Source organism: Tetrao urogallus (assembly GCF_951394365.1).
Source record: "Tetrao urogallus genome assembly, chromosome: 1".
In the NCBI taxonomy this organism is placed as follows: domain Eukaryota; kingdom Metazoa; phylum Chordata; class Aves; order Galliformes; family Phasianidae; genus Tetrao; species Tetrao urogallus.
Genome location: NC_136813.1, coordinates 132,843,828 through 132,869,851, shown reverse-complemented (window position 1 = coordinate 132,869,851; position 26,024 = coordinate 132,843,828). Strand labels below are relative to the sequence as shown.

General features: G+C 44.3%; 1 protein-coding gene across 1 annotated transcript; it reads left to right on the top strand.

The window, feature by feature from the left end:
- Positions 1 to 6,861: 6,861 nt before the first annotated feature.
- Positions 6,862 to 25,760, top strand: IL17RA (interleukin 17 receptor A; the record flags this gene model as incomplete). The annotated part of the gene is made up of 13 exons (XM_079549209.1): positions 6,862 to 6,990; positions 13,165 to 13,189; positions 14,583 to 14,729; positions 16,088 to 16,212; positions 17,111 to 17,237; positions 19,431 to 19,478; positions 19,562 to 19,719; positions 20,994 to 21,071; positions 21,498 to 21,573; positions 21,660 to 21,674; positions 22,487 to 22,588; positions 23,601 to 23,642; positions 24,265 to 25,760. The coding sequence occupies 13 exons, from the start codon at positions 6,862 to 6,864 to the stop codon at positions 25,758 to 25,760; spliced, it is 2,568 nt and encodes an 855-aa protein (XP_079405335.1).
- Positions 25,761 to 26,024: the final 264 nt, after the last annotated feature.

Below are 26,024 nucleotides of genomic sequence, written 5' to 3'. Positions count from 1 at the left end.
TTTAAAAGGAATTGCAATTGTGCCAAGCAAATATATCAAATCGAATTAAGTTTGTTTAAGAAGAAAAAAAAAAACAGAAAAAAACAGTCACTTCTTGTATATTTTGCTGCATGTCAAGTGAATCATTTCGTATTTGGAATGTGCCAAGCTTTACCTTTGAACTTTTAAGTGCTTTTCTACGTGTGGTCGGGGACAGGGGTACTATTTTTTTTCCATTTTTAATTTGTACAATGAACAAAGTGTACCTGGTGTAAGTGACTATTCTGCAATCCACTGACGGGTCAAACGTTACTGATTTTGCATATCTTGTGTTCATTACCCTTCCTCCTCAGCTCTTTAAACATGCACGATGACTTTGTTGGTAGAGTACCTTTCTTCCCGAGGCCGGGATGTTTTTTCAGGCTTTGTTCTCTTTCCTTTTGCTCAGCCTCTCTGAAGGTCTCTTCCCACGAGAGGGTGGCGAGATCCCCAAGCCCATGTGAAAGATCCATCCTATTTCTTCAGCTGGCACCAGCAATTCTGGGAGGGAGAAAGCACCTGCTTGCAGACTGAGGTTAGATAGTTCATCCTGATCATTGTAACAGGATCTTGGAATAAGCAAATGCAAATGGCAGAATCGTTTGCAAAATAAATGTGCCTAATTCTGGACTGAAAGCACTGGGTGAGGGACAGAGCTCTGGATTGTTGCTTAGGAAAATTGCTGTGGTCTGGTCATGACACGGATGTTTGGTGACTTTTGTGTGTTTCCATGCACATTCCCAGACCTTAGCATATGGGTCATGCTCCAAGTCACAAAACATCCGATGGCGCAGCATGTCCCAGCCATATTTCCCTGCTGCTGAGTGTGAACCTCTCCTGATTCACCCCACGATGGTACACGGCCTTAACCTATGGCAGAGGCTGAAAAACCAGGGAGATATTATTAGATTTTATGTGTCTGATTTCTGTCTAGACTGCTGCTGGTTTTCTCCCTTTTCGAGATGTTTCATAAATTTGCAGATGAGTGCTCAGAGGTGTGATCTGACTCAGAGCTAAACTTTCATTCCAGTCTTGAGCTTCACAGATGTTTGAGTACATCATTTATTATGTATTTTTGTAATGCCCTTGGGTTTACTTCTTGACTCTGCTGGGGCCATTAAGCAGAAATAGTGGAAGATATTTTTGAAAGTGCACTTTTTCCTTGTTATTTTGAACTGGCCAGTAGCAGCTCAAGATGCCTTGCCAACAAATTCTTTTAAACTGGGGAAATGTGAACCCACTTAAGCAACCATCTGGCATCAGAGTCCCAATCCAAGTCTTTGGAGAAAGCAACCACCTGAAGTCTGTCAGCCTCATTTTTCCATCCCTCTTGTCTGTACCAAGATTGGCATGCGAGCAGTTCTCCCTTTGTGAGTTTGTTGTTGGTAGCTCTGCAGTGCTCGAAAGCTACTTGAAAGGAAATAATGCTGTGCTAGCTGTTTTCTGAAAACGAAAGCAGCAAAGGGGCTCCCTATCTCATTTTCCTCCACTAGAAAGTCCCCCTGGCCCTCCCAGTAAGAGACAGAGGTGCTCCTTGCTCCTGATTAACAAAGTACTGGCCTAGACCAGCGGAGGCAAGAGGCATTATGGATGTCTGCCAGCACTTGTCATCTTTTAGGACTTTTCCTGAAGGGAAGGAGAAAAATGGAAAGGACTGTGCCTTGCACACTGCTGGTGAAGCTGTGGCTCCCCCATGGGTCAAAGCTGACAATAGCCAGGAAATCCCTGCAGCCTACTGGAAAATGGCTTAGCTCCTGCAGAGAAGTGCATGGCTAGCAGAGCATGCAGATGCCTTGTGCTGTCTGAGGGGCAGGTGTTCAGTATAGGCATTGCTGGTGCCAGCTGTGCAATTTTCTCTTTCTGGAGAGGGTGGCTTTTTTTTGTTTCTTTTTATTTGAGGTACACGCAACGTGCACATTGTGACAGGTCTGAGCAAAGAGCTACTGTGCTCCTTCAGGTGGGGTGAAGTCTGGGGGTGATGGAAGTGGGGCAGGCAAAGTACATGGGAGTCCTTCCTCTCCCAGTGTTGGGAGTAGATGGTGGGTACAGTCACTGTGCTGTGGATGGAAGCCATGGAACCAACGGCCAAGGAGTGGCATAGAAGGAAGGAAAGAAAGGGGAAAACAATCTGCTGTTTGGCACTGAGCATCTCTGACTTGCAGAAGTACACTGCAGACTAAAGACATTTCTTACAAACAACAAACCTCATCCCTTTACCACTCCTGCTCATTACTCTGGGCAGTACTGATCCAGCCACACCGGGTGCATTTCTTTTTTCTTCCTTATTCTGTGTGGCTGATGTGACAGGGAAGCAAGCGGAACTCGTGGTCCAGAGCTGGAGTTTCACTATCCACAGACCTTTTTTGCATCACCTGTATCTTCAGCTGGACATACGGATGATGACGGCGTGGATGCTGCTGCTACTGCAGGGTCCAGCCTGGTTTGTTACCCTGCCCATTTCACCCAGCACGGAAGGACAGCCGGACAACCAGAGAGGTGCCATGTACAGAACCGCATCTATTTCTGCTTTGTTTTCTGACTCAGAACCCTGCCCCCAGTGACTATGACAACGATGATGAAAACAACAACAACAAAAAAAGGGCAAATGCATTTTTTACATTTCTTGATAATTTCCAAAGCAATGTATCATTGCTTTCTTTAGACTGACGCCAATATAACAGTTGTATGGGTCTCAGCCAGGCTCCTGTGTCTTTTCTGCCTGATAGTTTCAGATTGCTGTATGAAATGTATGCGCGTTTGCACACAGACACAATCGCACAAGGTGACAGCACCACGAGCCCGTGGGGTTGCGGACTTGTGTTGAAGGTGAAGCTGGAGGCCTTGCTTCATACGTCTAGGTGAGAAACCCCAACCCATGGGCCCAGAAAGCTGAAGTGGGGAATCCCCACTGAGTCAGAACTGAGCATCCTATGGTATGGGCCAGTTGAGACTGTCCCAGGATAGGGTGGGAAGAGGAACAGTGAGTGGAAAACAAAGGAAATAGAATCCATTCAGAGGCTTCCGGCAGTGGTGAGATTTTGTAAGTTCCAATAATTAATTTGTAGTATGTACTAAAAATACATATATTCCTGGCCATCAGAAGCCCTGTTCCCATCTTGCTACCACAAGGACAGAGTTCACTAGTGGTCAGGGAGGTTTTACTAATGTAAAAGATGTGGAAAACAGAACTGAGCCTAGAAAGAACTTAATAATATTTTTCCTACATTTCTTCTCCAAAGATTAAGAAATGCAAATTTCAATAGCTGCATAGGATTTCTTTTCTCATCTTTTGAATGTTGCAAAGATATTAAAGTCTCATTCTGGGTTAGAAAGCCCAGGGATCCAAAAGGTTTCCAATGGGGATCTCAGTCTGTGGAGCTTTGCTCTCTCTTGCTTTGTTTCTGGACAGCTAAATTGTGGCCTTGCTGCTCCAGTGCCTGAGAAGGTATGGCTGAAGGCAGAAACACAGCAAAAAGAAATCCTGTACTGAAAACAGACCAAGCTATAACTGCTATCAGAGCAGTAGCATCACACTGGAGTGGAAAAATCCTTTTCTGAAGAGAAATTTAGTGTTCTAGTTCAATCTTCCATCTTTCCCCCACCCTATGCAGGGAACGTGACTTAACTGTTAACACATGATCTTAAAACAGGCCTTTAAGGGCACAGACCTTGATTGAGCTGCCAAAATGTGTGTATCCTCTGCTATCTGAGACACCCTGCAGTATTCTGCCCAGCCTGCAACAGAAGAAGTTCCAGGAGGGCAAAACATTTCCCCTTGACTGGTGCCATGTCTGCCAGCCCCATGTGTGCTGTGTGGGCCGCAGGCGGCAGGGGACAGTTAGGCAACTTAACCAAGTCCCTTTCTGAAGGGCTAACCAAGCCAAGCAGCACCAACGGCTGAAGTAAGGAGGAAATCTTCTTTAGCATTACCAAGGGCTTAGCAAGGCATGACTGGGAGCCCATCTCCATGCTCCCATGCTGTTCTCCCACCCCACGCCATGCGGCCAAGCCCTGCTCCTATGGCCTGGAGCCCTGGCACCCTGCCCAGCCCTCACCTAACACAGGCCTAGTGCCTGCACCCCAGGCCCTCGGAGTAGCAGCAAGAGCAGGCATGGTCCCACCACACAGTGCATTTTTTTTTCTGACAGCGTTCAAATAACCCCTTTCCAAAGCATTTTCCTATTCAAGGCAGACCCACGGGCTCAGACACCATTCATTAGCCTCATCATTCTGAGGATAAAATACCTGTTTTTCTGTTTTGTTTTGCATTTTGTCCAGTCAGGCAAAATGCAAACTCTTCCTCAAAAAGGCTGCAATGCCTTTTACTTTTTTATTTTTTTCTAATAGTTTAAGCATCCTAAGCCAGTCCACTCCCATCCTAAGCAGGTAGACTGGTAACCAATACTACCTAAATATCATCAACTTCACAACTGCTCATTGGAGTGATTGGTTCAGGATTATTCAGTCTTGACAATTTGAATGTGGGAAGATTTCAGAGGAGGAGGAGTCAGATTGTAAATATCTCTTTGACAACACTGCTGCATCACACACAAAAACGGGGAGATACTTTTAAAACTGCCTTAAAAATCAATTCCGAATGACGGAGTCTCCCTCCAAACAATTGCCACTTGGTAGACCAAGGGATAAGTCGCTTTGGGTAAATTCTAGCAAGAAGTGGTTGGAATCTGGTCCAGTTTGGGAAGTGTAAATGTAATTTAGGAGCTGATCTCTCTCTCAGTCTGACTTCATATCCACACTAACGACTGAGCACTGCAGGATCAAAACTCCTTAAGGCATGGGGTTGCTGTACCTGGCCTGTATCTGTATGGCGCGGTCTGGCCTGGCAAGGTACTGCATACCTGTGTTTCCCGGTGACTTCAGGGAAGATGGGGTTTCCTCAACACCTCTTCAGTTCAGGCCCTGGAGCATCATTTCCTGCTCTGATCATCAGCTATAACTGTTGATAAATATAAGTGTTTTGCCTTCATTTGAATTGCCCAGAGCTGTAAAATGACCTCTCTCAAGTATAAACCAGTCAGTCACCTCCTCTCCCACTCTTCCCTGTGCTCTCTGCCCACCCCAGCCCTCCTCTCACCTCCGCCCAAGTCCTTTCCTCTCTCAAGTCTTTACCTCCTTCCACAATTTTATATCTAGTTTTCATGAAGCCACAGAAATGCTTTTGTAAATAATGCTGTACAGTTTGTAACCATCATGTAAGCCTGTCATCAGTGCCAGAGTCCGTCTTGCCCTCTCGCACGTTTTAAAGTCAACAGAGAAAAGTTAGAGTGAATGGCCTGCAAGCGAGCTATAGGGTCATCTCTGTGTGGGACAAATGTATATTCCTGTAAGATTGCATTTTTATCTAAGGAATGATGTTATTTTAAAATTGCTAATAAATTTCTAAACAATGTCCAGATTTGTTTAATATCGTAAATGTTACGAGAACTGCTTTGACATTGCTCCCTTTGCTCAGCAGTGGCTGCAAACTACGAGGGCATCCTGCAGCCCCTTATTTCCCACTGGCGGTCCCCTCTAGGTTTGTGGAGTCTCTCATGTGCATAAGGGGCTGCAGAACAGCATGGGATAGTAACAGGCTGTCCTGTTAAACGTTAACTTAGAAAACCCTGTCACTTGTGTACTGTTATCATACAGAAATGCTACCTTGTACTGATGCCCAAGGTATGACTCACTCATAACCAAATAGTTACCATTTTCTCCACAGGATTCTCTTTTATTAAGTGTATGCATCAAAAGAGGAATGCCTGCAGCCTAAACACCATGTAATTAGTCTCTACATAAGCCATGAAGCTAATGGGACGATAATAAGTAACGCATTACACATTTACTTTTCAATCAAACAAATTTGTTCTAACAACACAGTTATCAAGCCATTATGTTGTAACGCCAGCTGAGTGCTGCACAGAGTGCCACAAAGTGCTTAGCCAAAATATGCTGGCGTAAGATCAAGCGCAAGAAAAAAGCATGCTTTTTTTATTTTATTATGTGTATATTTATATTCCCCAACTTGCACACAAAGGCCGGAAGCTCAAGGTTTGTTGTTAGGTAGTGGTGTCACACACCGGTTGGAGCCAGGAGGTGATCTCAAGCCATGGATGCCACCACCAGCATGAAGAGCTGGAGGACAGGACAGGACCACCAGAGCTCCCATGCCTCCAGGCTCAGGCTTTTGAGCAGTCTTTTGTCACCACAAGCCCAAGGATGCACCATGCCCTTGGGTTGATGGTTGGACTGGATGATCTTAGTGGCCTCTTCCAACCTTAATGATTCTGTGATTCTATGCCCTCGGCTGTTGGTGGAGCAAGGCGTGCAGCTCCGCTCTGCTGCCGGCTCACAGCGCCTGGGCTTTGTGTAAGAGCCACGTGGAGACTTGGTGGTGAAAGCCACTTGTGGGTGTACCGCAGAGCAAAGAAAGGTGTGAAACTGGGTGAAACCCGTGAGACCGCCGGCAGCAAGCATTGCACAGCTTCCTTTGAGCCGACTGCACGCAGAACTGCCCAGAACACTTGAGTACACAACCCTGTGTCGGAATGCTGCCTATAACTACGACACTTTTATCGGCGCACGCTTTGCTCACGACGTTCTCCTGAAGCTGGAGGACGGCACCCCACAGGCAATCCCCGCAGCCCCGTCCCGCAGGCCGCAGCGCACCGAGCAACCCTCAGCCCCGCCCTCCCCTGGGCCGCACCCCCAGCGAGCAGCGCGGAGTCCCGGCCGCACCCAGCTTCCCGCCCCGCCGCGCAGCCCCTCCTCAGGTGCGGGTCGGCCCCGCCCGGCGCTCAGGTCGGAGCCCGGAAGCCCCGAGGTCGTGGCGGCGGCAGGGCTATGGCGGGCGCGGGCCGGCCGGGCTTGTCTCCTCCGCTGCTGTTCCTTCTCGTCCTTCCCGTGCCGCCAGCGGCCGCCGCGTTGCGCTTGCTGCTGGGCGCCGCGCCGCCCTTCACGTGCTCGCAGCCGGTAAGCGCCGGGGAGGGATAGTGGGGAGCTCCGGGGCATCTCGGGCCCGGGGAGCGTGGGGCTGTCGGGGCCCTCTCCGAGAGGCAGAGCGCTGCCGCTCCGAGCCCGGGGCCGGGCCTCTCCTGTGCCGGGCACTGCGGCCTCCCGCTCCCGGCCTGCTGGGAGGGACGGGGACGCCGCGCTGGGGAAGCGGCTGCTCGGATGTAGCTGTATTCCTTTGCTGCGGGGTGGTGCGGCTATGAATGGGTCTGTGAGCGGTTTGCTTCTTGTAGCGCAGTCCGTCTTCTGCTTCCTGGAAGGGCTGTGTGCTCCCAGCTCTCGTGAGAAAGGAATTTCCCTCTGTGTGTGACATCAGGGTACGTGTGGTCAGCGGCATGGAGAGAGACAAGTCCCATCTGCTCAGTGGCAGGCTGTTTCAGAGCCTTGTGCACGCATCACTGAGTGAAGCCTGCAGCACAGTATCCATCATGTCGTGTAGAAATATTTTCCTGTCCCGCCCGCGTCAGACCGACGTTGTGCTGAGTGCTGGGCTGACAGACATGTCCTGTGCTCCTGGTGCCATCTGCCTGGCCTCACAGGAAGCCAGGGCCCCTCCTAAAATGTGACACTCTTCATCTGTAACCTTCTCCTATATTCATTTTCTGTCTTTTGTCTACTCAGTCCTTTCCTGAAGTTTGGTCACACTCTTGTTCCCATGTTACCTGACCTCTCCTCTGCTGCTTTATGCTCCTGTGTGAAAATATCCCCTTAAAAGCAGTTTCCACATTTTTACTTTGGGCTGGGTGTTGTGAAATTACAAAGTGAAAGCTCTTGGAAAAGGCAGAGAGCACATTACAAAACTGCATGGACATCCCAAACACCATTAGTCACACAGAGCTTGAAAGCAGCGCAGTGTGGAGTTCCTGCAGTCCTTGATGTTTGAACTGACCATCTCCCTGGCTCTCAGTTTCTTTCTTTTAAAGGGAAGACAGACCACTGAGCGCAGTGAGGGACTCCCCAGCGCAGCTCCAGCTTTCAGAGAGGAGCTGGCTTAAAAAACAAACCTGAGAGCAGCTCTGCTGAAGGGAACAGTACTGCTGCTGACACACACATGCAGAAGTGCGACTGACTGAGGCTGCGGCAGTTGGTAGCCGTTTCCCTTTTCTGTCGGTTGCAGGGAGCCCCTCCTGTGGTGTCAGAGTTGGGCTGGGTGCTGAGACCACATCCTCCTGCTCACCCGCTGCTGCCAGGCATTGAGGAAGGGCAGAGTGAGCAGCAGCGGATTTCCAGCAAGGGGCAGAGGAGTGAAAGTGTCACAGTATCACAGTATCAGTATCACAGACACCTTTAATTGTAACAGAAGTAAAATAAATGCTCAGTAGCAGGAGCCCGGTGTATTAAGGTGACAACAAATGCACTTAATGTTCCTTATTTGCCACTGCTCCATCCAGCCTGTCTGGCTGTAGACTAAGCAGCAGGGCTGCAAACAGCTCCTTCCAGTAACTGTTACTGGAATGTGTCATCTCCAGGGAGGTGGTGCTGGCTTTCCTCCCCAGGCACAAACACATTCCATCTGGCTGTTCTTCTTGAGTGCCCGTCGTGAGGCACTGTACCTGGTGTCAGCGGGATGTGAGGTTTGTGATAGGTGTTGCCTAGTTGGGTCATGGGAGTTACTGTTGTTGGTTCAATGATATTCACTAAGTCTCCAGAGAACAGTGATGGTGATGCATGTGAGGAAGCCTTTACTTGTGCCTCTTTTACAAGCATGTTCACTTTGCTTTTGCTATTGACCTTCTCCTATTGCTTTCTGCAAGAGTTTGCTGTGTAGGATGGAACCACTGACCTTGTTCACAATTAGAGCTGCTAATCTGTTCTGGATTACATAGCCTAAAAAGGATCAGTGATCAAAGCTACCAAAACATGATATAAGAATACACTCAAAGTAATTTTAACAAAGTAACTTCAGCTTTTGAAGTTGGATTCTATTTTGCTTAGGATTTGTAGAAAAGAACATTTTTCTCTATAGTTTCTAAATTAAAACACATACAATTTGTAGAAAATAGTTTTCCATAAGCCTTAAATGAATCGTTTTACAGTAATTATTGGTTTTATGTGTTCACGTCCTATTGATCTCTGCTGCTTTGAACGGACAAATCAGGAAAGGGAAACTGTAGAAGACTTCGTATCAGACAGGCATCAGGAGAGAGGCAGCATGGCCTGGAGGTGAGAGGCAGATCTGGAGAGCTGGAGCTCTTCCCACTCAGCAGTTGCTCTTTAAGATAAAATTGGCTGCTTGCCCAGCTTACTTCAGTTTCTTGCTAGTTACCACAGCATCCTGCTGGGAAATCTTGGCCTCCAATTATTTCAGTTGAATTGTTATGACGTGCTGCTGTTATTCAGTTTCTCATATGTTTCAGATTCATGTGATTCTCGTTGGCATATGGTTTGTTCTTCTCTGATGTCAAAAGGAAGAAAAAGGCTTGAAAAAGTAAAAGAAACAGTTGTTTGGCTTTCTGTCAAATATGGCAAGTAAAACAGGAGGAGTTGGCCGTGCCTGTGCTCCTCTGCCAGAAGGTTCCAGGCAGCACGTGTCCCTGTAGCTTCGCTTCTTCGTCTTGAGATGCAATAGGAAGTATGGGAGAACATCTCAGTTAAAGCCTCTTCTGTACCAGCACACACACAGCACCCTGCCTGGCTGCAGGCTCCGTCTCCAGCTTTTGTGCAGAGCTCTGCATTTGTTCTGCTATCTCCTCCCATTTGCTTGCTTGTCTATCCTGTGCATCCTGACATGTATCGGCTCTGTCAACGCTTCTAGTTGTGTGTGGGCGAGCAGAAGCAACCATCACTGTAATTGTATTTCTGTTGTATGATCTGAACTTGTGTTTGCTCATGGAGGGAAACTAGGTTAATTGTTTCTGCTGACTGCAGCTTTGCTAATGCAGTCTGAATGAGCAACTGCATCAGATAAGGCTGAAAATCAGCAGTATTCCCCTCCAGTGTTGAAGAGGTAGCTCATGCAATTCTAGAGGTAATTAACTTGTTTTACTGCAAAACTGACTTATTTTTGTCTTTAATTGCCTCCTGGTTTTTAGCTGTCATTCTCCGGAGTTACGTTCTTTTGGTGTAGAGTTGAGTCAGCACTGTGGCTTCATCTCCTGTTGGTTTCCAGTGGCCAACAGTAAGGATATGCTGACTGGATTGATTCTTCTTCTGGGTGTTCGGGGCTGTTGGGTCATTCCTGTACTGCCTTGGGGCTGGGAAAGGAGTGGGCCAGTGCAGGCTGCCCTCTGGATAGAGGGTCCTTCCCTTCTGGTGGCAACCTTATTAAATTCTTAACTACTAACAGCATAGTAAACCATCATGGTTGGTGCATATGGGGTGGGAAAACACTCTGATAGCTTCTTGAACAGGACAAGGGAGAGCAGTTTCAAACTACAAGAGGGGAGATTTAAACTGGATATAAGATGATATATATATATTTTTTAATGATAAGGGCAGTGAGGCTCTGGAATGGCTTGCCCGGAGAGGTGGTGGATGCCCCATCTTTGGAGACACCCAAGGTCAGGCTGGACAGGGCTCTGAGCAACCTGATCTACCTGTGGGTGTCCCTGTTCATTGCAGGGGGATTGGACTAGATGGCCTTTAAAGGTCCCTTCCAATCAGACAATTCTATGAAAAATCATTAGGTGGGTCTAGGGCATGGTGACACCTTGTTGTTTGTCTCAGTAGAAAATCAGTGTTGAAAGTTTAAGCCATCTTAATTGTCAGACTTCAGTTCTGAATTATCGTTAACTAACTGAGTGTTCCGTGTTCAGCTGTTCTTTTTCAGAGAACACCAGAAAGGGAGTAGTCTCATCCTGGAAACGCTTCACTCAGGGCAGTATAACTGGAGGAAGAGTCCACTGATCTGTTGCGCTGGTTCAATGTTCACACTGATAATGAAACAAAACAAATTGCAACTGTTGCTTGGTTAATTGTCTTATCTGCTGATAAACAGAAGCACCAACATGCAGATAAAAGCAGATGGTGGTGCTCTTCAAGCAAATAATGCGTTATAATTTATATAAGGACTGTATCATGGGGCAGTTTACAGTAAGTACTGATAACTGAAACGACAGGAGGACAAAATGACTGAGTAATAATTGATAGCTTTTAACAAAAGTAATTAGGTTACAAACCAAACCCGTGGATTGTATCCCATTATTTTTGTTGCTCTGCTCAGCCCACACCTCTGCTCACTTGCTCCTCTTAGCCACCTGGGGAGAGCCAGAGGGTCACAGAAAGGAGACTTGTTGGTCAAGCACACAGTTGTAAGGAGCTGCATATAGAGGAGCGAGGAGGTGCCTCAATGCTGCACGAGCACTGCTTGGCTGTGGTAACTGGCTCTACTGCCATCACAGATTCCAAATGCAGCTGCTGTGAGAAGGATTGACTCCATCCCAGCCAAAACCAGTGCACCTGTTTATGCAAGTGGCACTGTCACTTTGAATAATTTACTTAATATACATCTTTCTGTGAAGGTAGCATGGATAATTTTGTCACGGTTCACCAGCATTTGCTTGCTTGCACTCAACGTTGTTTCCATTGCCAAATGTTTCCATTGCAGATGTTACATGAGAGTCTTCCAGTAGTTGAAAAAAGAAGCCAAAAACTATAGCTGATTTCAGAGATACAAAGTTGTGATAACATTTCTATTAAATATACACACCATTTTTAAGTACAAAAAGATATAAACAGTGGAGGATTTATCTGCAATAGTTAAGTGTGGTGTAACTGTAGGAGTATTAGTTCAGACTAAGTTGTTATCTGATGTTCAGATTATCAGGGTATTTCCTCCAGTTGTGGCTGTTCTGACCTTTATAGTCAAGTTCCTCCTGGCCATTTTACGTGTTGACATTAAACATATTGATTTATTTTGCTCCCAGTTACAGTACAGATCTGTTGCCCAAAGCAGGGCACTGCTGTGTGCCTCTTGGTGCCACCTGTCCCAAGGCCCCATCTTGCAATGAGAAAAGCCCCAGCCTGGGGCTGGGGTTCTCCCAGTGAGCTCTGAACCACTAGTCCAGAGCTGAAACAGTGCAGGAGAAGGTAAGGGTTCTGCCTGCATAGATTTATATTTAAATATGCAAGGTGGCCGATCGGGCAGATTTCTTCCTTGTGATTGAAATGAAAGGATGGTTTTCTGAGCAGTAATGAAGTTGATCAGTACTACGTAACATAAATATTGCACTGAACCTTTCTCAGTATATCTGTATTCGTATATTGAAATAGTCCTCAAGCACTTGAGACAAGTATTTTTATACTGCCACTATTTATTGCAGTGTGGATGTGTTACTTGTGACAGAAGCTTGAAGATTTACACCTTTGTGTTGTTTCCACTTGCATAAAAGCCTGGAAGAGATGTTCAGTTTGGTTGGTTGGTGGTGGTTGTTTTGTTGGTTTGTTGTTTGTTTTTTAAGCACAAGGACCTTAATGCTGAATCTGCTTGCTTTTTGCTCAAGGTTTGAAAGAGCATAGTTGTGCTTGCTGAAATATGACCACTGATGACATGTGTGCTTTTCCTGAGCTAGCAGAGCTGTGTTCCCATTTGAAATAACCAAGTGATCAGTGTGGCTGGTGTGATGTCTGACTGTACCTGCAAGCCAAGCCCCAAGCACACCTTGTATTGGCCATAACAACCTGCACAGAGCTCAGAAACAACACTGCCTTGTCTCATGTCATGACCACAGTGCATTGACAGCATCCCCCTTTATATGTTGAGGCAAAGGAAGAGAGTGGGAGGAAAGCTTGCCTTCATCTTGATCTGCGTAGTCGGCAAAAACTTTTCTTATCACTAGGATCACATTACCAAGCTACTTCGCATGCTTTTTTCCTACTGATGGTGGGATCTGCCAGCATAAGCAAAACACATGTGGGGAAAAAAAAACACGTGGAGAAACCAAGCAGAGCCCCCATCATCTCCACATGAATGTGCAAGGCACGCGTCGGGTCATTGGGCAGTGGCTAAACCCAAACCCGAGCTTTGCTTTTCTGCAGAACAACTTTATGTAGATGTGTGATGGCTGATTCTGCCAGCTTGTATGCCTTGCTATTCACTAAATTGCTTTCCTCCCGCTACCACAGAGAAGCAAACTGTTTTCAATTCAGTTTCTATTTAATGAGTAATATTCTTTTTCTTTTTCCTTCCCCCAACAGGATTTAAAGTGCCTCGTAGGAAATAGTAAGTCATGTTTTTCTTCATTGCCACGTTCTCATCAGATGAACCCTTTGTTTTTTTAACTGGCTTCATACAGAAAGTCCTTCCTGCTGGAGTCAAAGAGATGTGAAGCAAAGCATTGCTTGGGGAGTCTTCAGTTTGATCCATGATCAATTCCAGCTAAAAGACAAATGGAAAATTGTCTCTTTCCCAGGGTAGAGTTGGAGTGTGGGAAAAAGCACGCAACCCAACTTGTTTAGTTTATTTTTAAATCCAAGAGAGCCCATTTTTAAAGAAATGGAATTTGAGGACAAGTTTTTCAGTACATGTTCATTTCAAACTATTACTTGTATGATAGTGCCCAATGGAAAACTATCGGGCTAAATTTTTTTTAAAAGGGAGCATGAAGATTTACAGCTGAGTGTAAGGAGTGTATATTACTGGGTATGAACTGGAAAAGGAAACTGAAGTTATTGTAGGTCACAGACTCTAAACATTTTTTTGCCAAGAAAAGGGGCTGGGTGGGATGGGATTGGATCATATTTCCCATTGGCAGCTGGGCATTACAGTACAGCCTGGAAGCACAGCGAAGCCAAACTGCAGCTCCACCATTAGAATTCTCCCTTGATTGAATTTGGTTTAAATTCTGGCTCTTGCCACCATCACAGATCTATTTAAAACATTCAAGCAGTAACAACTTCCCTCTTGGAGCTCCTCCTTGACTTGACAGCCTGGTTCTTCCTGTGTTGGTGCTTTTACTCAGCAAAGCTATTTTTAATGTGCCCAGATGATCCACTTTTGTCCAACATTTCACTTATCGTATCCATCTAATGCCTGTCATACTTGATAACACTTTCTGATGGGATTACAGGCCCTGTTTTCCCTAACATTCTATTGACTGACATAAATTATTTTTCTGTCCAGAGGGCTCATTCCTTTAGGAAAGGCAGTGCAAGAGCAGTCACTGGACGCTGAAGTCAGATGTGTATTCAAATGAGAAATAAGGCAGTTGTTCCAAAAGTTAATTACACTATTTAAAGAACTGCTTGAGTACCTGACGTTATCACTGGAAAGCTTGAAATGAGTGCTGATGTTCTAGCACAGTTCTGTTTCAGCAGCAAGATAAGAGCTTGCTGTGGGAGGTACTGAGTAAAGTTACCTGACCCAACGAGGCTAACTGTGATCATCTATTAATGGATTCCAAGGAAAAGAGGAAATACAAGTTACCAGAATGCCTGAGTTGAGAATATTACAGGCAATTTATAAATTATTGATGTGCTGAAAGCTGCCTTTTTGAACGGTGAAGCAATCTATTACTCAGATTTGCCCTCTGAGTAACCCTCACCTAGGCAGCAACTGCAGTTAAGCATACTTTATTCCATCCTCCTCTGGATAACAGCTTTTATTTGCTGGGCAGGTACCTGCATAGAGAGGAGCTGGCTGCAGAATCAGACGTGGACACCCTCTGCTCCCAGTAGCCTTGATGTGTTCTCTGATGTTTTCCGTCAGACAGATGGAGAGCTGCTCCCAGTGCTTCGGATAGAGTGGAAGGTGGCTACCGATGGTAAGCAGAACAGAGGAGTGAGGTGTGGTCTAGGAAGGACAGGGAGGAGAATTATGACTTGAAGACTTTTACTGATTGAGCTGTGGAAGGACAGCTTGAAATCTGGGCTTTTGCTGCTTTGCTTTGCTTTTGCTTGAGGGGTAGGTTTGTTTTTTCTTGAGGAATGAATCAGGATTTGGGGTATGCTGGGGATTCAGAAGTTTAAAACACTCCCATTAGCATGGATAATGGCACTTAAAATGGGAAAAGAATGAAACCTAACCCAAGAGTGACACGTACCATTACCACCATAGCAAGGAGGAAAAAGACTTGTGCTACAAGCTTTGCAATAGTACTGACTGCTGCAGTCTTATGCAGGAGAATTACATCTGCAAACTGAACAAATGAGAGCCAATTTGAGAGCATGCAAATATGAATTCATGTGCTGTTAACCCAGTGCAAATACCTCTTATTTAGGGTAATCTAGTTGTTGTAACTTAAATTTCCTGTATGCGCATCTGTCTTGGTAAAGAAATAATTGACTTATTAGAGTCTTAACGAGTACCAGTTAGTCAGGTTTTCTTATTGTCCAAATATCTAATGGATTTTTTGTTTCTATATGATGTTCTGCTTATGTGCTCTCATTCATATTTTTGCAGTTATTCAAGATAGGAAACAAACATGCTTAATTCTGCTTCTGCAGGATCTATGTCTGTGGGTAGTATAGAGCTGTTACCTCAGCATAGCTAAGAAGCAGGTGTGCCTCAGGTAACCCAGAATCACAGAATCACCAAGGTTGGAAAAGACCTTCAAGATCATCCAGTCCAACCATCCACCTATCACCAGTAGTACTCACTAAACCACGTCCCTCAACACAAAATCCAAACGTTCCTTGAACACCTCCAGGGTCAGTGACTCCACCATCTCCCTGTGAAGCCCATTCCAGTGCTTGAACCCAATCACTTGGTGCAGCCATTGTTATGAACTTGCTCACTGGGATTGTTTATATCAAATAAAGCAAGATTTGCTTTGGTACCAAAACCACATAAAGCAGTATTGAAAGGCAGAGTTAAATACATCACCAAACAAGCCGAGAATTTCCAGGGTGCCTAGAGGATGCAATTGCCTGCTGCTCTGCCCCTTCATCAGCATGGATGGAGCTCTTGCTGTGCAGGACAACCTTTAAGCTAGTAATGGTGTTAGTCAGCCCTGCACACTTGGTTTTTAATAGCCAGTTACCTCTGTGCTGAGATCCCCAGCAGCTCGAAGGAGTAAGGCTGCAACAAGTCCAGGCATAGTGATAATCTCTGTGGGGTTGCAGCCTTTGCACGTGCAGCTGACAGGAAAGGGAAAACACGTCTCTGTCTGTGTGCCTGCAGCTAGCATCCGCTATCTCCGAGGGGCAGAGCTGGCTGTGATGCAAGTGAGCAGCAATCAACAGATCTGTGCCCAGTTTGAATTTCAGAACAACTTGCCTCTTCAGGTCCGTCCAGATGGAGGCCGGGTGAGTGCTAAGGGCCCTGAACTACCATGGGTTTGGTTCCGCTTTTCTTATCTTGTAGCAAGGCTACCTTTTTTTTTTTTTTTTTTCCTCTTTATGTACAGACTGGTTAGTCAGAAGAGTTGGCATAACAATCAAGATATTGGGTCTGAGGTCTGGTGTCATACCCATTTTGTTCTACACTTGCATGTATCCATCTACAAGCTGCTCTACTTAGTTTCCCTTTCGCTTTTACTCTTCTCTGAGTTTAAGTAGTCGCTCTCAGTCCCTACCACATGTCACTGTTTTGGATGTTGCTTAAAGCAAACAGTTGTGAGAGTTTTTGCATTCTGTTTGGCCATTGTGACTCAGCCTCCTTTCAAACTCAGCCTTCCTTTTTAAGTCAAGTTCTCTCTTGTACTCTCTTGATGGAGAGGAAAGCACCAACCTGGTCCTTCCAACTTGTGCTTGGTTTAGGGAGCTCATCAGAAAATCACTGAACACCCCACACCTCCTTACTGGAGAGGAGGATTTTGGAGTTTGTTCCCTATCACCCAGAACTGGGCCAAAGTTCATTTACCAACTGAAGCCATTCCCTCTTCCAGAAGTTGAATAACTTTACTGATATGTGGAAAACAGCATAAACTTAGTACATACGTATATATATGTAAAATGGCCAAGTACAGAACTCCACACAGTTGTTTGATGTGAGATCATTGTATCAGCTCAGAGATTCCTCAGAAATACTTTTTCCCTTCGTTCCAAATGTAAGAATTTGAGATAGACCAGAGGACTGATACATTTAATGGTTTTCTACAGTCAAGCTTTAGAAAAAAGTTCGTACGAGACAACAGAATGGGGCAGGACCTGTTAATTTCAGTTTCTTGACAGCAGTCTCATTTTGAGTGTGTTTTGTTTTCAGTGGAATTTCACTTTTAACCGCTTTGAGGTGGAACCTGGCCAGACTTACCAAGTGACTGTCTACCACTTACCCAAACTGAGTGTAAAGGGAGACTACAATTGCAAGTCTATGTCTCTCACAATGCCTGGTAAGAGATGCTCTGTTTTCCTTAGGCTTTGAGCTTAGAACTCTGTTTTCTAGCTAATGGACCTGTTTTATTGTGTTTCTTAGGTGTTTCTTTTTCCCACAAACTAGGCCCATGAACTGTGAGCAAGTTTGGTAATAAAGTAATAATAATATTTTTCAGCACCAGTGCAGCTGTGTTATACAGAGAAAGGGAGAATCACTGTGTGATACAGGCTACCTTAAGGGGGGGGGGGGGGGGGGGGGGGGGGGGGGAAGTCAGTGAGGAGAGACCTGCCCAGGGTCACTGGTCTTCATGAGAGCTGGTGATGCAATGGGAGTGGAGCCTGGAGCAGCAGTGTAACACTCCCGCACATACAAAGGCAGCTCCTAGGGGGAGGATGAGTGACTGGGAGTGTGCTGGCTGGGATGGGCAAATGGGGAGGGCATGGCACAGCAGTTTGAGCATGCACAGGGCAGACTGCTTTCTTCTTATCTGGGAGCACTACGATGCAGCGCTCTGTTGAAACAAACAAAGTGACCAAGTGCCACAACAGTCAGGCTGAGGCAGAAACCCAGACAGAGGGGCCACAACTTTTCTGGGCTGACACGTGCATCCAGATGAAGCACCTGAGAGACAGAGCTGCCTAGACCTTCAGTTGCATGGAACTTCAAGACTCGAGTTCCCCAAGGGCCTGAAAAGGAGGAGGGTTTCATGGGTGCAAACCTGCCCAGCTGGATGAACTTTTTGAGCAGGTGGCTAGATTGCGAGAGGAAATCACCAGGCTGATATGTATCAACTAGAGAGAGAGAGGTTGATGCTATCATGCAGTGAAATGGGCAGACCAACAGCACTGTCTTAAGTCCCAGAAAGGGGAAAAAGATAAGCAGGCTTCTAACCTTGTGGAGATAGACAGTAGAAACATGCAGGATGAGGGAGACTGGACCCTACCTAGTTGCTGTTTAGAGCAGGAGGAGGAGCCTTCCTCTGAAATTCCCCTAATTAGCAGATAAACAGATACAAACTTTTTAGAATAGAAGAAGAGGATGTGGATAGTCAATCCACAGTCTAACAAATTTTAGGTACCTGAACTTTGATTTCAAAGGTATAGTTAGATAAGATTTACCAAGAAATTTGATAGAGCTGACTGCTTGATGCTTTCTTCCATATAGGAATGTTTTCCTATGACTAAGAAGAACTTGTTTTCCCTGAAGATGGGGAGCATCTTCAATGCTCTGGCTGTATTAGCTACTTTATAAATACATTCTATATGTGGTTTAAAAACTGGTTCATAATTTCTTTCTTGCTTATAGTTGGCAGTATGACTTTGCAGTTAGAAGATATGATGTAGATGGTGTGGCAGTCAGTGTGTGCTGAAAAAAGTGAGAGGGCATTCAGTTTTCAGCCATCCTATCCTTATTGTATGTGGTCATACTGAGCTCTTCTGGTTTTATCCTCCTTCTGTTCCTCAGAAACCTAATGCATTGTGTCAAGGTCAGCAACTGCAAGGAGCTTTGCTGATTAGAGCATACTTTGAATTACAGGGGCCTAAACTTGAAAGTTGGAAACTTAAGATCCATAATTTTTTCTTTCAGCTGTTTAAGCAAGCAGTTATAGAGAGTTCTTTTGGTTTGTATTCATGCCTTGGAAAAGGGTTATACTTTAGGCTGAGAACTGTAAATTCCACATTGCTAAATGTTGAATGCATAACTCTGTATTAGTATTTGAAAAAGGTCCCAAAGAGGCCCTGGCCAGTCTGCTAAATTAAGCTCGTAGAATTATAAAGAAGAAGAGAATTTGAGTTTCAAAGAAGACACCAACCTACTAATGACAGAATGTGACAGAATACTTTTGAAGGAAGTTATGGCAGTGATGCTTTCAGTCCAGAGATCAGTATGAAGCTTTAATTCTACTATGACCCCAACTCTACCAAAGCCCTCTCTCAGGAGGAGCTGTCAAGTATTATTGTCATTATAAATACTATATGTTTTTAGTCTTTTCTTGTTAGTATCTCTATAACGAAAAAACCTAGCATCAGTGGAAGGACTAGTTTATGCACTGTGAACTGATATTTCTCCTGTTGAAATTTGCTGCTACTTTGGAGCAAAGACCTGCTTATCAAGGTGTGTCTCTGGCTTCTGCTAAGAAAATAGGTATTTCTCCTAAACAGCAGTACAGTGTTTCTGACTAGTCACTGATGGTGTGTCTGTCTTGCAGATTGCAAGGACTCTCTGATGAAAAGAACCACCCCATGTGTAAAGACAGGTAGGAATTTGTCAGAGGCATGGATGTCCTGTTGAAATGCTTTTGACATTTGAGAAACTTGAGAATACTTCCCCTATTTCCAGGCAGTCTGTGGGAGCCCAAGATCCAAGCTAAAAGTCTAGATGATATAACTCTGCTTGTGAGCTTTAACCCATGGAAGGAGCCAACCCGATACCAAATTCATGTGACCAGTTTCCTGAATGAGAGGAAGTGTAAAATGATCACACGTGATGTCACAGAGGTAATTACCTTTCTAAATGATATCGATTATATCTTCTGTGGAAATTTAGACAAACTTTTCTTTAACAGTTGTTAAAGGAGTTGGAGCCAAGATGTGGGAGATGTAACGCATGCACTTGCACAGCAATTTCCAAGTTCTTTTCAGATTATTATCTTGCCTTTGAAAAAGAGAAGTTTCTATCAGGAACTTGATGGTTAGAAGACCAAAAAGATGTTCTGAAAGGTTTGTTTTTTAATGTGTGAGGCAGAGTGTAAGCACCCGCAGTGGAAATGGAATTTTGACCTACGACTCTTCAGCCTTTATTACCTTTGTCAAGCTAGCACCTGGGAGGTAGGACTAAATAAGTTAACCAAAACCAAGGTACAAAGCTTTGATAAATCGTTGAAGTAGTTCATTAAAAGTGATGGTGTGGGGAGAGTTGGTGGTTTGGTTGTTTTTTGTTTTGCTGGGTTTTTTTGTGTTTTTTAAGAACAAGACACTAATTTGTAACAGGTGTTTCAATTAAACTGTCAATCAGTTCCTCCAGTTCTTGTGACCTGTGTGCTTGAGAAGCACAAAGCAGATGCAGAATGCCTTTTGGCATAAGAAACCTCCCCTTTCAGGTATCTGATGGAAGAGAGGTACTGAATATTTGTTACCAGTCCCCACCCTTCCTGAGGGCAGGGCAGGTAAACTGGCATTCAGCTTGCTTAATTGTTCCATTTCTTCCATACTTGAAGTTTTTATATTCCATGTACCGAGGCGTGTCATGTTATTACAGCAGGTACAGCTGTGTGCACACTTTCCGGACAGAGATGAATAAACTTCAGTTTGGAGTATATCTTTGCCTAGCAGTGGAAAGAACATATTTATGTTATAATTAAATTGATGAATTCTCAACAAAGGACAAACTTCTCTGTTGTGGTGCCAGTGGTGGCAGCAGTGTTGACAGCTTTTTTTAATTAAACACATGAGAAACACATGTTAATTAAACATCTACACGTTAAATAACTTAAGATAGTAACATTGTTAACTTAAGCTTACAGTTTCTTAACATATTTAAAGTTATGCAATGTACAGATTTGTTTCCTGCTAACTTGTGCAACCTCAGTGTGCTATCTTAACAGTGTTACTATGTCAGTCACACGTGATGGTGGCCAGACCTTTTTTTAACAACAATTGGAAATGTCTGTGTCTTTGTAATGCTTTGTATTCTCTGCTCAGCTTCTTTTCTTTTTTCCTTCTTTCATTCCATTTTCTTCTCCTGTCCATTAACTCATATCTGACTTTTGCAGGGCGAACTGCAACCACAAGCAAATGTCACAATCAAAATGGAGAAGAACTTGAAAGCTTGCTGCAACTACAAAGTACAGGTACAATCTCACTGTTGTCTCCATGTTATTCCTTCCTCAGCAAGGCAATGTGTAGCTTAAGAATTCTGTATTTTTCACACGGTGTTTTGTTCTGAGCTATTACCTACATCAGGGAAATAATGATTATGGCAGAAAGAACATTTTATAAAGGTCTTCTTTGTAGACAGTGGCTTTTCCTTAGTGTAGAGTTGCCAAGTCTGAGTTTAAAGTGGGAATGACAGGTGCACAACCACAGAAGCTCCCTGCCTTGTTAATTCATAGTGAGCAGTGTAAGAATTCTTGATTAATCTTGTTTTCAGAAGGGAAGTGGGAATTCTGTCCCCCTATGGTAAAGTAAAGGGAATGTAGGGGCAGAGGGGAAAGTCAAGCTGGAACAGAATTGCTTTTAAGAATAGCTTTTGTTTTCTGAATTTATTTTGCCTGCAGATTCAGCCATTCTTTGCCATCTGTGGTACAGACTGTCTGAGGCACTCTACTTTCATCCCATGTTCACCAGCTCCAAGTGAGAATTTCCATTTCTCTAAATTACCTTCTCAATATTTTGTATGGATGAGAACTGAATTTTAACATAACTCTTGTCTTTTGCAGGTGTGGGCCCATCAGGTAAGGTCTCCTAATACCCTGAATCATCTCTTACTACTTTTACTGTCATTTCAAATAACAAATGATCCTCCCTGGCCCAGTGCTGGGAAATGTCTAGTTGTACCCCTGAGTTCAAAATGAATTGTATTACAGTTACTTCACAGCTTTAAGAAGGCATAAAACATAGAGAGCATTTTTTTGAGATACTTGCATAAAATTCCTTGAGAAATGCTTTTGACAAGACGAGTCTTAATATAAAATACTTTCTGTCACTTTGCCTAGAGTGTTTTTGTTTAATTATATAATATTAAGCAGCTTTTAGAGAGAATAACTTGCATATATTCATTTCTATGGATGTCAAGATAAATCACGTGCATAATGGTTTGACGTCCTTTTTTGGCTGCAGTGACACCTGATTTTAAAAAAAGCACCTGTAGTTTGAAAAAAATACCTCACCAAAAATGTAAAAAAAAAAAAAAAAAAAAAGACATTTTTTTGGAAGATGTGCTATGCAGAACAGACAGGACGTGGGCTGCGTACCTGTCGAAGCTGGGTAAACATTTCTGAGTAGAGAGAAAGATTATTGGTCTGTGTTTTCTATGTGTTGCACATACAGTTCTTTGTAGAACAAGTTTGTGGTGCAAAGCAGCATCACAAAAGCAGGATGTCGTGATGAGTGACTGTGGTGTGGCCTGTTGTAGGAGGGAAGTACTGGATTACCTGTAGTTTTGGGCAAAACTCCCCCTTGGCCCCCGCTGCTCAGCAAACTTCTGTTCCCAAGTGAAACTCTGTGTTTGTGTAAGCAATGTCTGCATGCTCTTTTTGTACCACAGATGATATGATGATATGGGTGTACTGGTGTATCACTGGGATCTGTGTGTTACTGGTGGGATCAGTCATAGCAGGTGTCATTTGTATGACCAAAAAACGAGCAGGTAAGACTCATACCAAGTAGAAACAAAAGACTTGTTGCTAAAACTACTTTTCCTATGTCTGTAATTATTCCTCTGGTTTTTTTTCTTCCCACTTTGATGTACTGCCACTAAAATAATGTCAACATAAATACTTTCTTCTGATCTACATCATGGGATTTGTAAGATCTTGATGCTATCCACCTATCTAAATAAAGTCTTCAATGGATTATGCTGTCTGGTACTCCATTTTCATATAGATCTTCAGAGCTCGTGAGGGGAAAAAGAAACTTCATAGTTCAGCCCTTCGATTACCGCAGATTGCTACAGATATCCTTTCCATTTATTTTTTTCTCCTATTTTATGCAGGAGTTTTACAGGACAGAAGCTTCCCATTTGTCCAGACCATAGTCTTCTGTTCCACCCAGAGTCTCTGCAAAATTCACTTTCTTACTTTTTTGAGTTTAAGTAATGTTTTTCTTCTTCCACATTCACTGAAAAACACGGCACGAAAAATATTTGTTGCACAGACTGGAGAAGTGAGTGATTAAGAGCTAATTCCTGTTCTATTATGCTATTACCATGGAGCAGTTATCACAGGAGCATGAGTGATGGGAAATATTTTGGAATATTTCTTAATATAAAATTGATCTGTAACATGTATTTAGGGACATTTTAGCTAGCTGGGTAAAATTTTAGGTAAGCCTCTTAAGAAAATGCCATCTCTACAGCATTAAAGAGAGGTAGAAGAATGTTTGGGGGTTCTGTACTCCTCAGATGAGGGGAAGATGGAGAAAATTGGTTTTGTGTGCATCTCTTCTCTCCATGGAGAGATGTAGAGAAGTAGCAAAATTGGTGGATACAAGTCTTCATTCATTTAGTATATTTTGTATTAGACTTTTTCTTCCCTGGGTCATCCTTCTGGTCCCTGTTGCCTTCTATCCCATGCAGTTAAAGATTTTTGAATGTGGCCTTTGGAAGGGGTTAATTTTATTTCTTACTTTCAGTACTGACAGTGACTTTCTCTTTCATCCAGGACACTGGCGAGGAAAGTGCAGCCACTATGATTTGCAAACTGGTAAGTTGTGCTGCCAAATACATGTAATGTATTTTGGAAGTCTCACAACTGTTCAGAAAGGGGCTCTCCTGGACTCTGCTCCTCTGTAGGTGCTTCTCAAAACCAAAATGTGGCCTTGGGATCTTCCTGGTTAGTCAAAAGACACTTTGTAATAACAAGTAGCATCAACATCAACATCAACAGAGAATATGCAAGTTGGAATACCATCTTTGGCAGATGGGAGATAACTGTTTTGTAAAGTGAGTGACCCAGCTGAGGCTGTACTGGTGAAAGAATCTTTGATCATCTAAGCAGTAGCAGCAGGAGATTGTTCTGAGGTGCACTGAACTCCCCAGCAGGGAGCATAGCTGCAGGTGCAAGCCTCTTGAAGCCCATGTGTTTTACTTTTGTGTGATGAAATTTCAATGACTAACCAAAGATCAATATAAATCACAGTTCCACTGTCAGGACTTTACTATAAAATTTTTACAATAGTGTGTTGTCTCTGTATGTTGCCAAATTAGCTTCAGAACTGCTATTTAGTGTAACCTTTTGTTAATGTTCTCCTATGTTGATTGCTACTGGTTGGCATCGTTACAATGTCAAGGATGTGGTTGGGATTAATATTTCTGTCTTTCAGCAGTACCACCCACCAGCCTTCCTCTACCACCCTTAAAGCCTCGAAAGGTTTGGATCGTGTATTCTGCCGATCACTTGCTCTACGTGGATGTGGTGTTGAAGTTTGCTGAGTTTCTGATGACTGTCTGTGGCACTGCTGTAGCCTTAGATCTGCTAGAAGATCATCAGATCTCAGATTTTGGGCCATTACCCTGGCTCACTCGACAGAAGAAGGAAATGGAAGAACTATCCTCAAAGATCATAATCTTATGCTCACGAGGCACCCAGGCCAAATGGCAAGCCATGCTTGGGAGCGCACCTGTGTGTCTCAAGCAAGATCAGCAAAAGCCAACTGGAGACCTGTTCACCCCAGCCTTAAATTTGATCCTGCCAGATTTCAAGAAGCCAGCCTGTTTTGGAATGTATATAGTCTGCTATTTTGATGGGATAAGTAGCGAGAAAGATATTCCTGATCTGTTCAATGTCACATCCAGGTACCAACTGATGGACAAGTTTGAGGATATTTATTTTCGGATTCAGGACTTGGAGAAGTTTGAGCCTGGGCGCATCCATCGAATCCAGGAAATCACAGCTGAAAACTACATTGATACCCCTAGTGGTAGGAAGTTGAAAGAGGCAGTTCAGAAGTTCAGAAACTGGCAGACAGAGCACCCGGACTGGTTTGAGGCTGAAAGCATCAACCTGGATAATGATGAAGAGTTGCAGTCCCTAAACAGAGAGAGCCAGGTGGATTCGTTGCTAAGTGAACCAGGTGGAATTGTGAAACAGCAGCTGCACTTACGAGAACCTGACCCTAACTGCTGTTATGTCGTTAATCTCCACATTCGTGAAGGTGAGAACAGAGGTTGTATACTACAGCCTCAGCTTAATCTCTGTGGAGATCCAGCTTCTCAGACTCTGATTGATCCTTTGGATGAGGCTGCTCCAGTTCAGAGAGTAGAGCCAGTCTCTTCCATGGAAGACAAAAATATTTTTGGCCATCATGTGCTGAGTAATGAGGACTGCATGGAAGGAGTTCATCTTCTGGAAACAAGTTTTCCAATGAGGAACGACATCATCCTCCATGATGACTGTGATGTTTCAGCAACAGATGACCAGAGTCCTGCAAACCTCTCAGGTGAACTGAGGCACCATCTGAATGGGCTTATGTACTCTCTTTATCAGCAGAGTGTCATTCCTTCAGATCCGTGTTTCTGCCAAGAGGAGGCTGAAAAGCAGCACCAGTTGATCTTTGAAGACCAGTGCAAAGACCAAAGACAGTCAGTGCAGTCAGACCAGGGTTACATCTCTAGGTGTTCTCCTTTGCCTCCTGATGACCCCGTGGAAGAGGAAGAAGAGGATCAGGAGAATCAGGTGGTTTGTCATGAACTCTCTCCAGAGGTCTTGAACAGTCTAAAGAGCCTCCAGCAGCAGCTTTTTTACCAGGACATTCAATGGAGCTCTGAGTCAGGATATCCAGCAGAGCTGATGAAGATGAGCCCATCTCCAGAGGACTGTTAGGCTCTATCTGGGACCTGCTCCATCTGAAATACACAGATGGAAGGTAGTATCGCATCCAGCACTGAAACTGCATTTCCAATGCCATCCTTCTCCTTGTATTACATGTGACTAATTGGTGGGATCTTCCTGTCTGCTGCAGAGAAGCAGGGTTGCCCAGCAGTTGATGAACATCTCTGCTTCTAATCTCTGTGTAGAGAGAAGCAACAATACTAGCCATCACTGTGACTGAACAGGCAGTAGTTCTGCTCCTGGGGGACGTGTATT